We start from the raw sequence: 14,928 nt of genomic DNA, 5'->3' as shown, positions 1-14,928 counted from the left end.
GAGATTGTTAGTAATGATGATTGGGAAGTGATCACTTCCCCGTAGATCATTGCTAACTGACCATTTAAAATCGTCCAGAAGTCCGGGGACGCATACGGTGAGGTCAATGCATGTGAATGATCCAGTTCATGGGTGCAAGTAGGTCGGTGATGCATCATTAAGTATGCATAAATCATGTTGGAGGAAGATATCCTCCAGCATACGACCTCTTGTGTCGGTATTGTTGGATCCCCACATGGTGTTATGGGCATTGAAATCCCCAAGGATTAAATAAGGCCGGGGGAGTTGTTTCAATAGGTCCTCCATGTCTGTTCGGTTTAATGGAGCGCCTGGTGGTAGATACAGGCTGCAGCAAGTGATAACCTTGTGAAGGGTTATCCTAGCTGCTACGGCCTGTAGTGTGGTCTGTAGTTCTACCCTCTCATGGGGGATGCTATCCTTCACAAGGATACAGACTCCACCTGATGCTCTCTCTGCATCCTCAACATTCTTGGTGTAAGCACGGTAGCTTCGGAAGCTGATGCAATCTTTCAGAAATGTTTCCTGTAAGCAGACAGCTACAGGAGTCTCAGAGTCCATCAGTAGCTGCATTTCCTCGTAATTGGCCTTGAGGCCTCTACAATTCCACTGTACAATTCTGGAATCCATGGCTTATTCTAGATGACCTACTTGGAGCTATTTGGCCTTGGGAGGCCCCCGGAGGGGTTTCCCTTTATTCCAGTGACCTTGGTATTTTTATTCTTGGGTTTGGATGGAGAGGAGGACAACCCCCTTTTGGGGGAAGTCTTTCTCTCTGGAGAGGGGAGATCCCTCTGGTTAGAGCGGAGGTTATTTCCTCCTCTCTCACCTCGGGCATCCTCTCCGCTTTGATTTCTCCCCTTAGGGAGTTGGTCAACCTCTAGCTCGGTAGAGGTTGGGGTGTCTGGCTGGGTTCTCTGAGGAGAACCTGTGTCAGACATGATTTCTCCGGGTTCTCCCGGAGTATTGGTTTTGACATGCTGCTCAGTCTCCATGCTCTCATCAGCGAGCACAGAGAACCTGTTCTTTAGCATGACAACAGGGCTTTCTTGTTTCTTCAGAGGTGTGTTCTTTGGCGGTGTTTTCTTCTGAGTTGGAGGAGGAGGAGGGGGTGGTGGGGTCAATGTGTCCGTCTGTGTGGCTATGGATCTTCCTTTCTTAGCAACAGCCTGGGCGTAGGTCTTTGTCAAGCCGAATTGGCCCTTGGGTAGGGCCAGTACAGCCGATTTCGCCTGGCTAAAGGTACATCCGTTTCTTGCCTTGTACTCCTGCACGGCAACCTCCTGTTTCCACACAGGGCAGTCCTTGGAGTAGGCTGAGTGGCCAGCTTGACAGTTTGGGCATTTGAACTGGGCTGTGCAGCCCTTGTCCTCATGACCCTCTCCAGCACATCTGGCACACACAGTGTTCCTCTTGCAGATTGCCGCGCCGTGTCCATAACCCTGGCACTTGAAGCACCTCATGGGGTTAGGTATGTAGGGCCTCACTGGAACTCGTAGGTATCCTGCCTTCACATACTCTGGCGGTGTCCTAGTTCCGAATGTGAGGATAATAGTGGCGGTTTTGACCTCCTCACCCTCCCTGCGCCTGGTAATGCGCCGGGCATGGGTGACTCCTTCAATGCCCTCCACTATTTCCTTCTCGGAACATTCCAGTAGGTCCCTAGAGCTGATTACACCTCTGCTGGTGTTCAGACTCTTGTGTGGCATGACTTCCACTTGGAGATCACAGAGTCTTCTGCATCTTAAAAGCCCATCAGAGTGTGTCTTGCTGTCTACTTCTACAAGGAGTTCCATTGATTTGTGTAGCTTAGACACACTCTTGGGCTCTCCCACTACTGACTTGAGTCCCTTATAGATAATAAAAGGGCTCAACTTTGTCAGGCTTTTACCCTCCTCTGTGCACCTAACCACCAGAAATGATGGCCAGGTGGCACAGTTTTTTGGGACCTTCTCTTTTTTATCGTCAATTCGACGTTTCTTGCCCAGACATAGGTCTGGGGCAAGTAGTTTTGTGTGTGTTTCTTTGTCCATATATATTTTGGTTAATTCGGCACCTGTGCTCCCCACCCGCCATCGAGTCCAACAAGGGGACGGGCCATTCGGATGTCCAGAATGAGCCCGCCAGGGCTACACAGGTGCTATACTCAGTCAGCTGCTACATCGGACATGTGTCCGATACAGCAGCTCCCTGATTGACCCTCCAGCCACCGCCCTCCAGCATAGGTCGACGACCTATGCTGGTAGCTCGGCATGACCAGCCGGTTGACCCAGAGCGGGCCATCTGGGTCTCAGGTCTAGGGGAACTTGGAGCCAAAGTATTGTGTTGTTGTGGTTTATCCTCAGATAGCCACCACTCAAACACCAGGATCTCTTTATCCCCCCTTACCCGTCGCAGTCCACGGCAAACGGACTGGTCTAGGACGTAGTGAGAATTTAAAGTTAAGGAGACAGTGTGATGATCAATGAAGGCAGACTTAGGAAAAGAGGAGGCAGACACAATGATAGAAAAGAAGTAGGGCACTTTTGAGCTCCAAAAGTGCTAAGGAAAGAGGAGCGCAGTTTAACGTCATGTCTCGGGACGCAGAAGGGATGGAGAGAAAGAGCGATGGAGAGAGAGAAGAATAGAAGAAAGAGAGAGAGAGAGAAGAGAGTGATAAGGAGACAAGATGAAAGAGAGTGAGAACGAGAAAAGAATAACAAGAAAGGTGAAAAGAGCTAGAAGAGGAGAAGTGAGATATTGATTCAGAGAATGAGATAAGAAGAGAGAGAGAGAGAGAGAGAAGGGTAGAATTAGAGAGAGAAGGAGGGAGAGAAAAAGAGAAGGAGAGAGAAAAGAGAGCTAACATGTGACTGTGTGGAAATTTGTGAGAGAATAATATATAAATACATAGACATGTGTATATTTTTAAGTGATGTTTGAATAAATAGTAGCTCAAATACCCAAAAGATGAACTTATTTGGAATATAGTTAAAAAAGATGCACTGGCGGCAGCTAGGTATGACTTTTTCGTTGCTTTAGAGCTAGACATTTTATCATTGCTGAGGTAATCTTCTTTCACCAAAGCAGCGCCGGCAGTAACGCTGGTCAGTACATGGGTACCTAGAAATACAATGTGATCTGTTAAGAGGCCACTACACAAACTCTATATAAAGTAAACGCTTAGGGTTAGATTAAAATAGTAGGTGTGTAAAAGTCAGATGACGTAACTTCATCTATTTTATGGTTCACAAGAGCGTCTTTACTTTTCCCAACTAATTAAAGGGAATCTTTAAAATATTAGAACATTTTAAAATGCCATTCTTTCCAGGGATTCTAACCAGACCCATTAGTTTAAGTTTAATTTCAATTTTAGAATTTAATTATTTGCTTTTCCAAATACGTTTTTAGAGGGTATTCCCGCACTCGACTCTAATGTTTCATTATACTCAGTAAAGATCTGAACAAATAACCAAACTTTCATGAATATTTTGCGCACCTTCCTTATGCAGAATTTTGCTGGACACTAATAGAAGACGTATATAGTCAAAGCTCACTTTCATGACAACTTGCAGTATTAAATCATCACAATAATATTTTTGCACTTCCACTAAAATTACCAACATTGTAACTTTCCTCTACATACTTTTTGGTCGGTGAAATCTAGTAAATTGTTGTAACCCTATTGGCGGCGCAATAGGGTTAACTGAGTGTGATCAGCTGACATATGTGACACAGGTCAGTAATACAGTTTAGCGTGCTATATCGAAGGGCAAGTGACATTATTGGTATGAACTTTGCACGCAAATTTGACGAGTGTTATGGTCATCTGATCATAACCCTGCGTGAAGCAGACACAGTGTGTAAGAAAGTGGCAGTTTAAGACCGAAGACCGGGACTGTTAGTCGGCCATGAAGTCGGTCCTGGTTGAGTCATCAAGTGATATGTACGACTCCAGGAAGAGACAGAAGAGTTTAGTACGTGATATACAGAGTAACAATGTAGTAGTTTATTGTCTGCCAATGGTGTCATATTGGCTGTTTTATTTGACCATTATTAAAGTACCAGATTATTTGGGGCCTTGTTGTCAAGTTCTTGATGTGTTGATGTGTTGTGTTGTGTTTAGCAGTGTTTACAGAAGGCCTGATTAGGAGAGAATCGTAACAATATGTTCAGTTGAATTAGAACGGCCCGATGTATTATAATGACCTCCCCCAGCACTACGCTCAAATATTTTGGGCAGTCATTTCTAATATCATCATCCCCTCCCCCAATAGACCTACATTCAATCACTAACTTTTCTTCTTCTTCTTAATTTGAATTTGCCATATATATATATATCTATATATATAGATAGATAGATAGATAGATAGATAGATAGATAGATAAATAGATAGATAGATAGATAGATAGATAGATAGATAGATAGATATATTGTTATAATCTTGCCATGCACACCGCCATCCAAGATATTGCAGAAGGTTCGCACTATTAGTGAAAAGACTAAGTCGGATGTTGACATGAGAGATAGAACTATTTCCGCCCAAGGGAGAGCTGATGTAAAGATGCTGTGCTCTAGACATGTTGTTCTACATGTATTTGTGATGACCTGTAAATAAACATCTATGTCTCGTTGAGTTTGCCTCCCTTCAGTTATTACATTGGTGTCAAAAGTGGGATCATAGGCGACTCAACGAGAGGAGGTAGGATTCGGTCACAAAGGCATCGTTGAAACAACTAGACCAGCTTTTAGTTAAAGAGCTAAGGAAGGAACTTCGTTACAGACGCCTGAAGCTTGTTGCTAGCAAAGAGGCGCTTACAGCTCGTCTCAGGCAAGTTATGATCGACGACGACGAAGATTCGGAGACCTATTTGAAATTGAGCCAGAGATTGTGGAGCTCATTGGCAAGATACAGAAAGATATTGATGCAATGTGTGAACAAATCAACAGGATGAGGAACAAGGTAGATGAAAGTGTGTGTATCACAAGTGGAGGGACAAACAGACCAATTCGATAAAATGGTGTCTCAAGCGAAAGGAAGAATAGACTCGTTTGTGAAGGAGCAGTTGCCTGTAGACTCGTTGGTGAAGAAGTTGCATGGTGAGGACTGTGGCTGCACAGACAGTAGTGACGGAGACGCTGGGGATTGGAGCGCCGTCTGTCTGTGTTGTGGGCAAGTCTTGTGGTTGTGACTCTCAAGACGAGAAGCGTGACAATGATTGCTGCGACGTTCTCAACGGGATGTACCTTAAGTTAGTTTGCTCCTGTTGTACCTGTTACCATTACCTCAATGAGCCGGACAGATCAAGACAACGTTGGGTCGCGTCCTAGCCTATTGCTGTAGACCTTAAAGACCTCTGCCTATCCGCCGGTGCTCACGAGGGAAATGCATCCAAAAGTTTAGTATCAACTGTACTTGCGGCACATCATACAGGGAATGTGGACGCCAAGAAAACTACCAACAAAGTATGTGTACTTCTGTCATCATCATTGACATTGGCATAGATGAATGTCAGTCAACCCACTCTAAATCTGAGCAGTCAAGAGGAAGACATCTTTAACCTGAACTTGTAGAGACCAATCTCATGGACGTGAGACTGTTAGTTGCGGGTGACTGCAGGCATTGAACTTTATTTGCAACTTGCTACATGTGAACCTGAAACTCCCATGAGAGGCGTCTGTCGAGAGGGTCTGCTGAAGCAGCGTGTCCAAGCCACGGTTGTGTTGAAGAGAACAAAGCTCGAATCTATCTCTTTGTGTGTCGAAAGGCCACGTCATCGTCTCAACAACAGCCTGGTCAACTGGAGAAAAAGAAAGCGGCGGCCGAAGAAAAGTGTGCGATGTCTTCGTGGGGAACACGCTTCCTGCCGTCTGTGACTCCCACCGATCGACCTTTACCTGAACTGTCAAACCTCTACTGCACTATTTCTTTTCGGGACGAAAAGTGTTAAGAAGGGGGTAATGTTATAAAATTGTCATGCACACCGCCATCCAAGATAGTGCAGAAGGTTCTCACTCTTAGTGACAAGACGAAGTGGATGTTGACATGAGAGAGAGAACGATGTCCTCCCAAGTGAGAGCTGATGTAAAGATGCTGTGCTCTAGACATGTTGTTTTACATGTATTTGTGATGTCCTGTAAATAAACATCTATGTCTCGTTGAGTTTGCCTCCCTTCAGTTATTATAATATAAATATATATATATATATATTCTATGCTCAATGTTAGCGATTTTATGTATATTAATCACATACTCAAATACCATTATTTATCCTATACTCAGAAAGATAACAAATTTTATGTGTTTTAATCACATACCTTGTTACCGTCTCAAAACATCAGCTCTCATGGTTGTTAAAACAAATAATTGAAATGAGTCTGGATTTGGAATTGACTTTCAGTAATGAAATCGTTAGTAATGACGTCAACTTATAAAATGTTTCCACATACTTCACAGGACACGAGAATGTTGCAAGGAATCACGAGGGTGAAAAGAACATTTGCATGCGAGTTCTTGTAACATTTGTAATAGAAATATTTTTATCCCAAAAAATTAATGTTTAGACAAAGAATACTGCTTATTAAACAGTCTATCTATAACTTCCTCATAACTTTCTCACTTGAAAGTGAAGAATAAATTCAAGAAAAAAACTAGTTAGATTTATCAGTTACCGAAATCTCGCACCAGGAGTTGCGCCTCATACTCTGCTTGACTAGTCTGATTTAGCTCAATCTTGACGGCTATGCTTAGTAGTCGATTTTTAAATTGAGGACTTAACTCTGCGTCTGGTTGAAGTTTAGCTTCATATCTGTGTTTATATTAAGATATTTTATTGAATTATATACATAAAAAAAATATTGAAAAATACTTTTTTTAATGAAATATTCTTACATAGAAAAATGAAATTAATAATATTGTTTTAGACCTTTTTCAGCTTTAGAAAAGCCACAATATCATTATCTTCTTATCTTATTTTATATAATACAGACGTTACTTTAAAAAAAACGGGATGATTACGTCATACGCGACAAGCAATGACTTAAATTCTGCCAAGTCACTGGTTTTCCTGGCTAGCTCAGGCAACCCATTCCATGCTCTAATAGCACTAAGGAAGTAGGAGTATTAGTACAAATTTGTCCTAGCATATATATATATATATTGTATTTGAAGATTATGGTTCAGTGTTTTATGTATAATTGCTACTTTACTTTTGAGTCTTCTAACCTGAAGGCTTTCTAAATTTAGTGATTTTAATAAAGGTGTTACTCTAGTCAAATGTGAATATTCGTTTGTTATGAATCTCACTGCTCAATTTTGTGCCTGTTCCAGTTTCTTAATGTTTTCTTGAGTTGAGGGGTCCCAAACAGAGGATGCATATTCTATTTTTTTCCTAACCAAGGTTAAATAACATTTTAGTTTTATGTTTTATTTTATAGAAATTTCTTTTAATAAACCCCATGAGCGTAGCCAGGATTTTTTTTTCGGGGAAGCTCCCTCAGCTCGGGGCGGAGCCCCGCCGCCAAGCACTATTTCTGGTTCTGAAAGCCAACAAAATGCATATTCTGAGATATCTACAGTGCATTTTCCTGCTATTAAAAAGTTTTATTTCAAAAAGTCTTCTTACTGACTAAGACCGCCCCCTCCTCCCGTGCCGTTCGGCGCATTTGCCGTCAAGCTGCTTCCACAAAAATCTGGTAATGTCTGAGGCCTCTTCCCAGCTGCTCTGAGGACCTACATGAATGTGTGGCGCCAAGTTTGTACTAGCATGTCATCGCAACTCTTATTATGCGTAATTCATTCTATCGGAGAACATGTCCCGCATACCTCATGCGACGCTCTTACTAAGGGGTCGACTCCCAGTTCGGCATTAGAATTTTTTAAAATTTAGACCCGATCTCTATAACTGACTTAAACTGACTCCTAAAGTCCGTCTTAGCCATCTTTGTTGAGCCACATTTAGTGTTTTTCAGTTTCGTCGATGACTATTTACTGCACTTTATTAATGGAGCCCCGCCACTGGTAGAAATGTGTAAACTCTCTTGAATACGCTCTTCGATTTAGGTGACTGTAGATTTCTTTAGATTTTATATCGAAAAGGGAAGTTTTATCGTCAAAATCATCCTAAATCTCTGGAGGTTGTTTTTTTTTTTTAATTCAAAACACCATTTAGCTACGATCATGGTAACTGTAGTTTGCTTTACAATAATATATGAAGATAGAGGTTTTCCACCTCAAAACGCCCTGTAAGGGGATTAAAAACTCAAAACCATTTGGAGGGGTTTTAAAAAAAAGTCATCTTTAGGAGAGAGATTTAAACTCAAAACCCCCAATTGGTTTGGCTACGCTCAAATAATTTGAGTGTGTAATTTGCTTTTTTTTTATATTGAAGAGGTATTTTTTAGCATCAAAACCCTCTGAAGGGGGTTTTAAACTCGAAACCCCTTTTGGCAATGCTCATAGCATTTTGAGTGCGTAATTTGCTTTTTTTTACATTGAAGATGAATTTGTTATCTTCAAACCCCGCTGGCGTGGGGTTTAAAACTCAAAGCCCCTTTGGCTGCGCTCATAGATTTTAGAGTGTGTAATTTGCTTTTCTAATATTGAAAAGGTATTTTTTTAGCTTCAAACTCCACTGGAGGGGAGTTTAAACTCAAAACCCCTTTGACAACACTCAAAGAATTCTAAGTGTATAATTTGCATTTGCTTTGTTTTTAATAATAAAGAGGTATTTTTTACCTTCAAACCCCGGTGAAGGAGGGTTTAAACTCAAAACCCCCTGGTAGGGGGTTTTAAACTCAAAACCTCTGGAAGGGGGTTTTAAACTCAAAACCCCTGGTAAGGGGTTCTAAACTAAAAACTCCAGGTAAACAAAATCAAAGCAAAAAATCAGTCACTAAATTCCGATCCACCCTACGGGGGGGGGGGGGGGGATTTCATTTCTGGGCGGGTTTGAACCCCATGATAAACCCTAATGCTTTTTTTATTTTTGATAGTTTCATCAATATGGGGATTCCATAACAGTTTGTTATTTATTATAACACCTAGGTATTTTGCGTTTTTAGTTCCTGAAGTAATGCAATTTGGTAAATCGTTTATGTAAATTAAAACAAAGTAGTGAACCTAAGACTGTTCCTTGAGGTACGCCTGAGTTTACTGTTATTGGTGTTGATTTAGAGCCATTTATTATTACAGTTTGTTCTCTCCCTATCAGAAAATCTTTAATCCTCAGATGCAATGGACCATCAATGCCAAAATATTTTAATTTTTTAAGCAAACTGTGGTGGTGAACTTTGTTTGCTTAGCTAGTAGTGCCTGTATATAAAACAAAATTAGTTATTTACAAATAAATGTTCATTATCTCAATTTATTCATGCGTTGTAATCGACAATAAATAATTGTTCGAAGTTTCAATTTAATCCAAAAATGGGAAGTGGGAGATATACGAGATTTGTACTAGACAGAGTTAATTGGTAGTAAGCTTTTTAAATACTAAGCCGGTCAGAATTGTGAATTTTTCTGGTAGCTACAATAGACGTAAATGTGTTCAACTTGCCTTGGATATCTCAGTTGAACTCTGACAGTACTAGATTTCTCTTCAATTTGCTTAGTCTTTAACTCTTCGTGTTCCCTTGAGAACATTCCACTGATTGCATATTTACGAAGGGACACCCCCGCACCTATGTTTATACTATTGGCAGTTAGTGAAGAAGCGCTGTTCCAGCTTTCAATAATTTCAGCAAATCTTTGAACTTTGCTGTTCTGAAAATTTCAAGACGAAAATTATTAATATTTCAAATGATTCATTGTGTTACATATCATAACAGGATACAAACAAATGTTAATAGTTTAGTGGTATATAATGAAAATGTCCGTCCGTTAGCCCATCCGTCCCGTTTAGATCTCGTTAACTAGAAAAGATAGTCAAAATCCAACATCATAATATTTTAGACTTTAAACTATTCAATGTTCTGATGCAACGGCTACTTTTTTTTTTCTGAAAGCTAAAAGTCTAATTTTTAAAATCAAGTATGCAAGCTCATTTTTTTCATAAACATACACCATTTTTGAACTATTGACTATTAATAGTAAGAAACACTATAGGCTATTTAGTCAGGGAGATGGACATGTACCTTATTTCTAACACATTTATTCAAACGGTTTACATTTTTTGTTAATTTTTTTTTTTTTTTACAAGTGTATTGCTAAATTAAATAAGTTCTGTCATACTAATTATTCCATTTACAGAAAATAATATTAACTTTTAAAAAAAAGAAAACAACTATTAACTATGGATATAAGTGAAAAATAATATATAAAAAAAGCAATTAATAAGTAGTTTTTTTTATATTATCGCTTGGACTGCTGCTACGTTTTACATTGAAGGAACTCTTAATTAAAGGAATTTTTTTTTACGTAAATGTTGTTTTTTCTTCCCTAGAGGCTTTGAATAAGAAATGGACTCTTTATAAAACAATTAGATCAATTAGATAATCATTATAAGACATCAGTTAGGCCAGGTTCGCATTTAATTTCACATTCACTTTCAGGTAACGAAATGCAGAACTTTACACTACTAGTTCCATTGCCAAGAAAAATAATATAACTATCGACAACATATTATTCCTTTTTGCTTTATTCTTTAATAAAAAAAAATTGTAAAGCAAAACGTCATCTGAAGTTCGATTTCAAAGTGTCCGAAGTTCCTTAACAAATATTTCATTCTGTCTAAGGAAGTGAGGCTAAAAGGTTCCAGTTGGTAGTTTAACAGTAATAAAATGAGTTGGACACATAGCCAGGTTGCTATGATTACATCATTAAGACACATACATCCAAACAGCCAGTCTGGTGTGAACAAAATGCACAGGCCTACATTTGAAAGCGTGACCATCAAAGCTACAAGTAATGATAATGTAATTTTACCTTGATCGGAATAGTAAATACATTGTCGGGTATAAGGTAGACTCCATCATCAGTTTCTTTACATTCTGTATATTTATAGGTGACCACAAGTCCAGCTTCTAGATTACGAAGATTGTCCCAACCTACACCTGGTAACACCTGTAAAAAATCAAATATATGAACTCAAGTTTCGGTCGTTAATTTAGAAATGAAGATCAATATGCCCAAGTCCAAACTTCCTGCAGGAGAGCATGGGAATCAGACGTGAAGGTTCGATCTCGTGACCATCGTCAGGACGGTCCGAAGCCTACACTACACGACCAGTCAAATTAGAATCATCCTCTCTCATAGAAGCGATAAAGACAAGTGTTTTCAATACGTTTGCTTTTAATTTAATAGGTATAACATGTTGAAGAAGCGCTGAGCAAGATCCCTTAGTTGTCGAAAAAAATAGGGAGGGAGCATAAGATAAAGTCACGCACTCCATTGTGCTGAAGAGAGAGGAGCCCCACTTTGTGATTACTGTGACTCTTGTCTCACCGTGGAACATATCCTCATTGATTTTCCCAAATACCAGGATATTAGGGGAAAATATTTTAGAGCACACAACTTAAAAACACTGTTTGATAGTGTCGACCCTGGGAATATACAGGGCTTTATCCGGGAGGTGGGGATATATACGAAGGTTTGATTTGTGATAGGGCAAAGAAATTGTGACTACATAATATTTACAACAGTTTTTTTATTAAATTAATACATTTTTAATATTTTTACCATCTGAACTGTGAATGGACCTTGTTCTGAATGACTTAACTGTACAAAATGTAGCTTATGAGATATAAAGGGGGAATAACACTAAAGAGAATATGGGCACGACATGGCCTAAATTGTTCCGATGTGCCAAAAAACCCAAAATTTAAAATAAATATATCTACAAGATGAAGTTTTAATTCTAGTATAAGTTTAAGAAATACAGGTGCATTTGTTTACTGGTACTGAGCCATGGTGGCTGAGAGGTACAGCGCCCAGCTTCCAGACCGAGAGGTTCGAACCTAGGTGAAGACTGGAATTTTAATTTTCGGGATTTTTAGGACCGTCAAAGTAATAGGTATCGCACCTATTGAATTAGTTGCTTAGTAAAAATGTTTTTTTTTTTATTTTATAGCGCTGATTTCATCAATAGGTGATGATGTCATTCGCGCTATTTTATTTTCTTGTGGACTAGCTGATCTCCCCTTGTTGCTCCGTCATAATTTTTTTATCACGCATTGTGTCTTAGTTCGTCTGGTGCATTCACGCCTTGTTGTTAGACTGAAGCAGTCTATATTCTGCTCAGCTATTGAATTTCTCCTTGTGCTTATGTTACTGGACAGCCTTAGCGTTTACCTTGGACATATTCTTAAAGGATTATCTTGACCCTTGTTTAGGGTGAGTTTTATTTCATATTGTATAGTTTATTTTGTATATGGATTCGATCGTATTCGTATTTCGTAATTAGATTAGAAGAATCTGTTCTTTATCTTTCTATAGGGTCTCAGTGTCAAGTCTCGATCTCAGGTTTCAGTAGTGAGATTGCAAGTCTCAGTTTTTGGTTACAGAACTAAGGTTTTCATCTCAGGTTTTCTGTCTGGTGTTTTTCAAGTTTGATTTACGAGTCTGAGGTTCCAGATTCCAGATTGCGGATTGTTATATCCAGACCTGGTGGTGTTTTGTGAAGTTGAGAGATTTGGATGCTACAATAGACTTTTACTTATGGATCGTCGGTGAACAGTTTCTTGGCTAGAATATAGATCTACGTGTATTGCCAGTTGTTGTCTTGAAAGATTGTCAATGTGTGGACAATATTACTGAACCTTATAATTAAGGTGAATTATTCTTGTTTATTTTTAAATACTAATTAAGTATTTATCTGAATCTTACTATAAGTATTGAATGTTCACACCATACTATATGCAATCATATTCTTTATTATTATTATAGATCATATGTCATGGTCATTGTACAAATATCATTAGATTAAATTTAAATCATCATACACCTCGTTTATTAGTTTATGCACAACTGGGTATGTATGGTGTGACTGTCGGGCTGAACTTGGGGCTAAAATAATACAGGTTATAAAATAATCATAATACATATACATTTGTACTTCTAATTATTTTTAGTACCTACACAAATTAAGAATCAATAATGTCATGCAAACAAAGACCTGACAATAGGTACTTGACTTTAGATGGTTTAAGTTATAAGGCGGTTGGAAGTTGTGCTGGCCACATGAAACCCTCGTTAGCCGTGAGCCATGGAAACAGATGAGCTTCACGTCGTCTGCTCTACAGATCGCAAAGAGTGAATGGAGGGGGGGTAGTTTAGATTACTTAGCTATACATACCCCAAATCGTTCAACGTCCACATTTTTCACAGTTTGACATTTGCGAGCATCACCAATCGGCAAGTCCAAGTCAGTTTCGTCTTCTTTAACTTGCTGTCTCGATGTCGGCACAGCCACAATGCTTTTTAACATCAAGATTGTCAGCAGCAAGACCTAAAGGACGAATATAAATCAATAGCATTAAAATAGCGAAGCGTTTTCATATCTTTCTCATCTTGTTATCCTCCTAACTCTTAGAATTGGGTTAACAGGGGAGACTGCCCATTGAAAAAGTCTCCAGAAGTTTAATATGCAATACGATTGCTTCCCTTTGTGATGAAAATTTAGATGAAAGAGATTCACAGAGAAGAGATAAAAGAGTTGACATTGTTGCCTTTGAGATAAAAATTTGTAAATGCAATTTGCTCATATTTAGAGAGTGATATCTATAGTGTATATAATTGTACAATAATGTGAACGTTTAGATATGCACATATCATCGTAATAGATGCCTAAAAGGCAGCTCGGAAAAACCTTCTCCCAGATACCCCCTCCCCCCACCGGTACTCAAATGAGATTAGACCATAGCGCTCTGAGCATGCTAAAAGCATGAAAGTAGCGCTATATAAAAGCAATAATTTAATAAATACAAATTACGAGACTTTACAACAAAAACAGAAATCCTTGTACTAATTTTCAATTATGTCCAGGTAGAAATAAATAATGTGACACAAAATATTACTGACCAAAACATCCATTTATTTAAATATTACACATATCTCCACGCATGTAAAAGAATACAAACAGTGGGAGTCTATGTGGCTAATGATCAAATGTTGTCATTTACAGTAAACAAAACAAGTAAAAATCTTAAAATCTTTTTTTTTTCTTGTTAATTAGCATAATGATATCTAATTAAGGAATGTAGGAAATTTAAAACACTCGCAAAACTGTGATATATATTATATACTACTAGGACCATTTTTGGATCTAATCAACATACCTTATACATGTTTCGATGAATGTATTTTTTCGACTGCACGTCTATTTGCATTGAGGATGTTTAAAAGTCCCACTGTGATATAGAGAGCCTTGTAAGAGGTATCATATTAATTTATTTAATTTTAATAACTTTTGTTTAGCACCGCTGTAATGCCAAAAGATTATAATGATAATATGTTGTCTTATTTAAGAAGCTCACGTTTAAACAGTATACTATTGACTATCTGTCACCCATTCAGAGAACTTAGCAGAGTAACTCAAGCTAAACGATCGCATCCGTAAAAAAGGCTATTTTATAGGACCAGGCATCAATGCAGCAACAAAAAGAATGCACTTATGACCACTATGGGAACACTTCACTTTTTCTAAAAAAGATTTACAGAAGCTACTGTAACAAAGGCGTGTCTAGGGTATTCGAAGCCAATTGTGGCAGCTCCTGATGATGCCCCCCTTTCCCAAAAAAATCAAAATAAAACAGATAATTTAGTATTTTATTTTGCCGAGTTTCATTGTTAACGTATTGCTACTTCGTAAAACAAAACAAAAAAATAAACAATTAAAAAAAAAGATACTAGAAATAAATCTTACGTACTTTCGTGCTCTCAAAATTATCAATAATTTTATCGAAATCTTTTCTTTTTTTTTTACATCAATACCCAA

The 14,928-nt window shown here is 38.6% G+C and overlaps 1 protein-coding gene across 1 annotated transcript in view; it reads right to left on the bottom strand.

Moving 5' to 3' along the window:
- Nucleotides 1-14,501, bottom strand: part of LOC106062302 (macrophage-expressed gene 1 protein-like) — a 49,152-nt gene extending 34,651 nt beyond the window's left edge. Inside the window, exons 1-6 of the mRNA XM_056026345.1 lie at nt 14,270-14,501; nt 13,288-13,440; nt 10,920-11,057; nt 9,553-9,758; nt 6,671-6,807; nt 2,961-3,120 (exon numbers count right to left, since the gene is read on the bottom strand). Of these exons, the coding sequence (XP_055882320.1) occupies nt 2,961-3,120; nt 6,671-6,807; nt 9,553-9,758; nt 10,920-11,057; nt 13,288-13,440; nt 14,270-14,320 (845 nt within the window). The 5' untranslated portion in view covers nt 14,321-14,501. The remainder of the gene's footprint in view (nt 1-2,960; nt 3,121-6,670; nt 6,808-9,552; nt 9,759-10,919; nt 11,058-13,287; nt 13,441-14,269) is intronic.
- Between the last annotated feature and the right edge of the window lie 427 nt (nt 14,502-14,928).

This window comes from Biomphalaria glabrata, chromosome 4, assembly GCF_947242115.1.
Source record: "Biomphalaria glabrata chromosome 4, xgBioGlab47.1, whole genome shotgun sequence".
Lineage (NCBI taxonomy): Eukaryota > Metazoa > Mollusca > Gastropoda > Planorbidae > Biomphalaria > Biomphalaria glabrata.
Note: the sequence above shows the minus strand (reverse complement) of the source record. Positions and strands in the feature narration are given on the sequence as shown.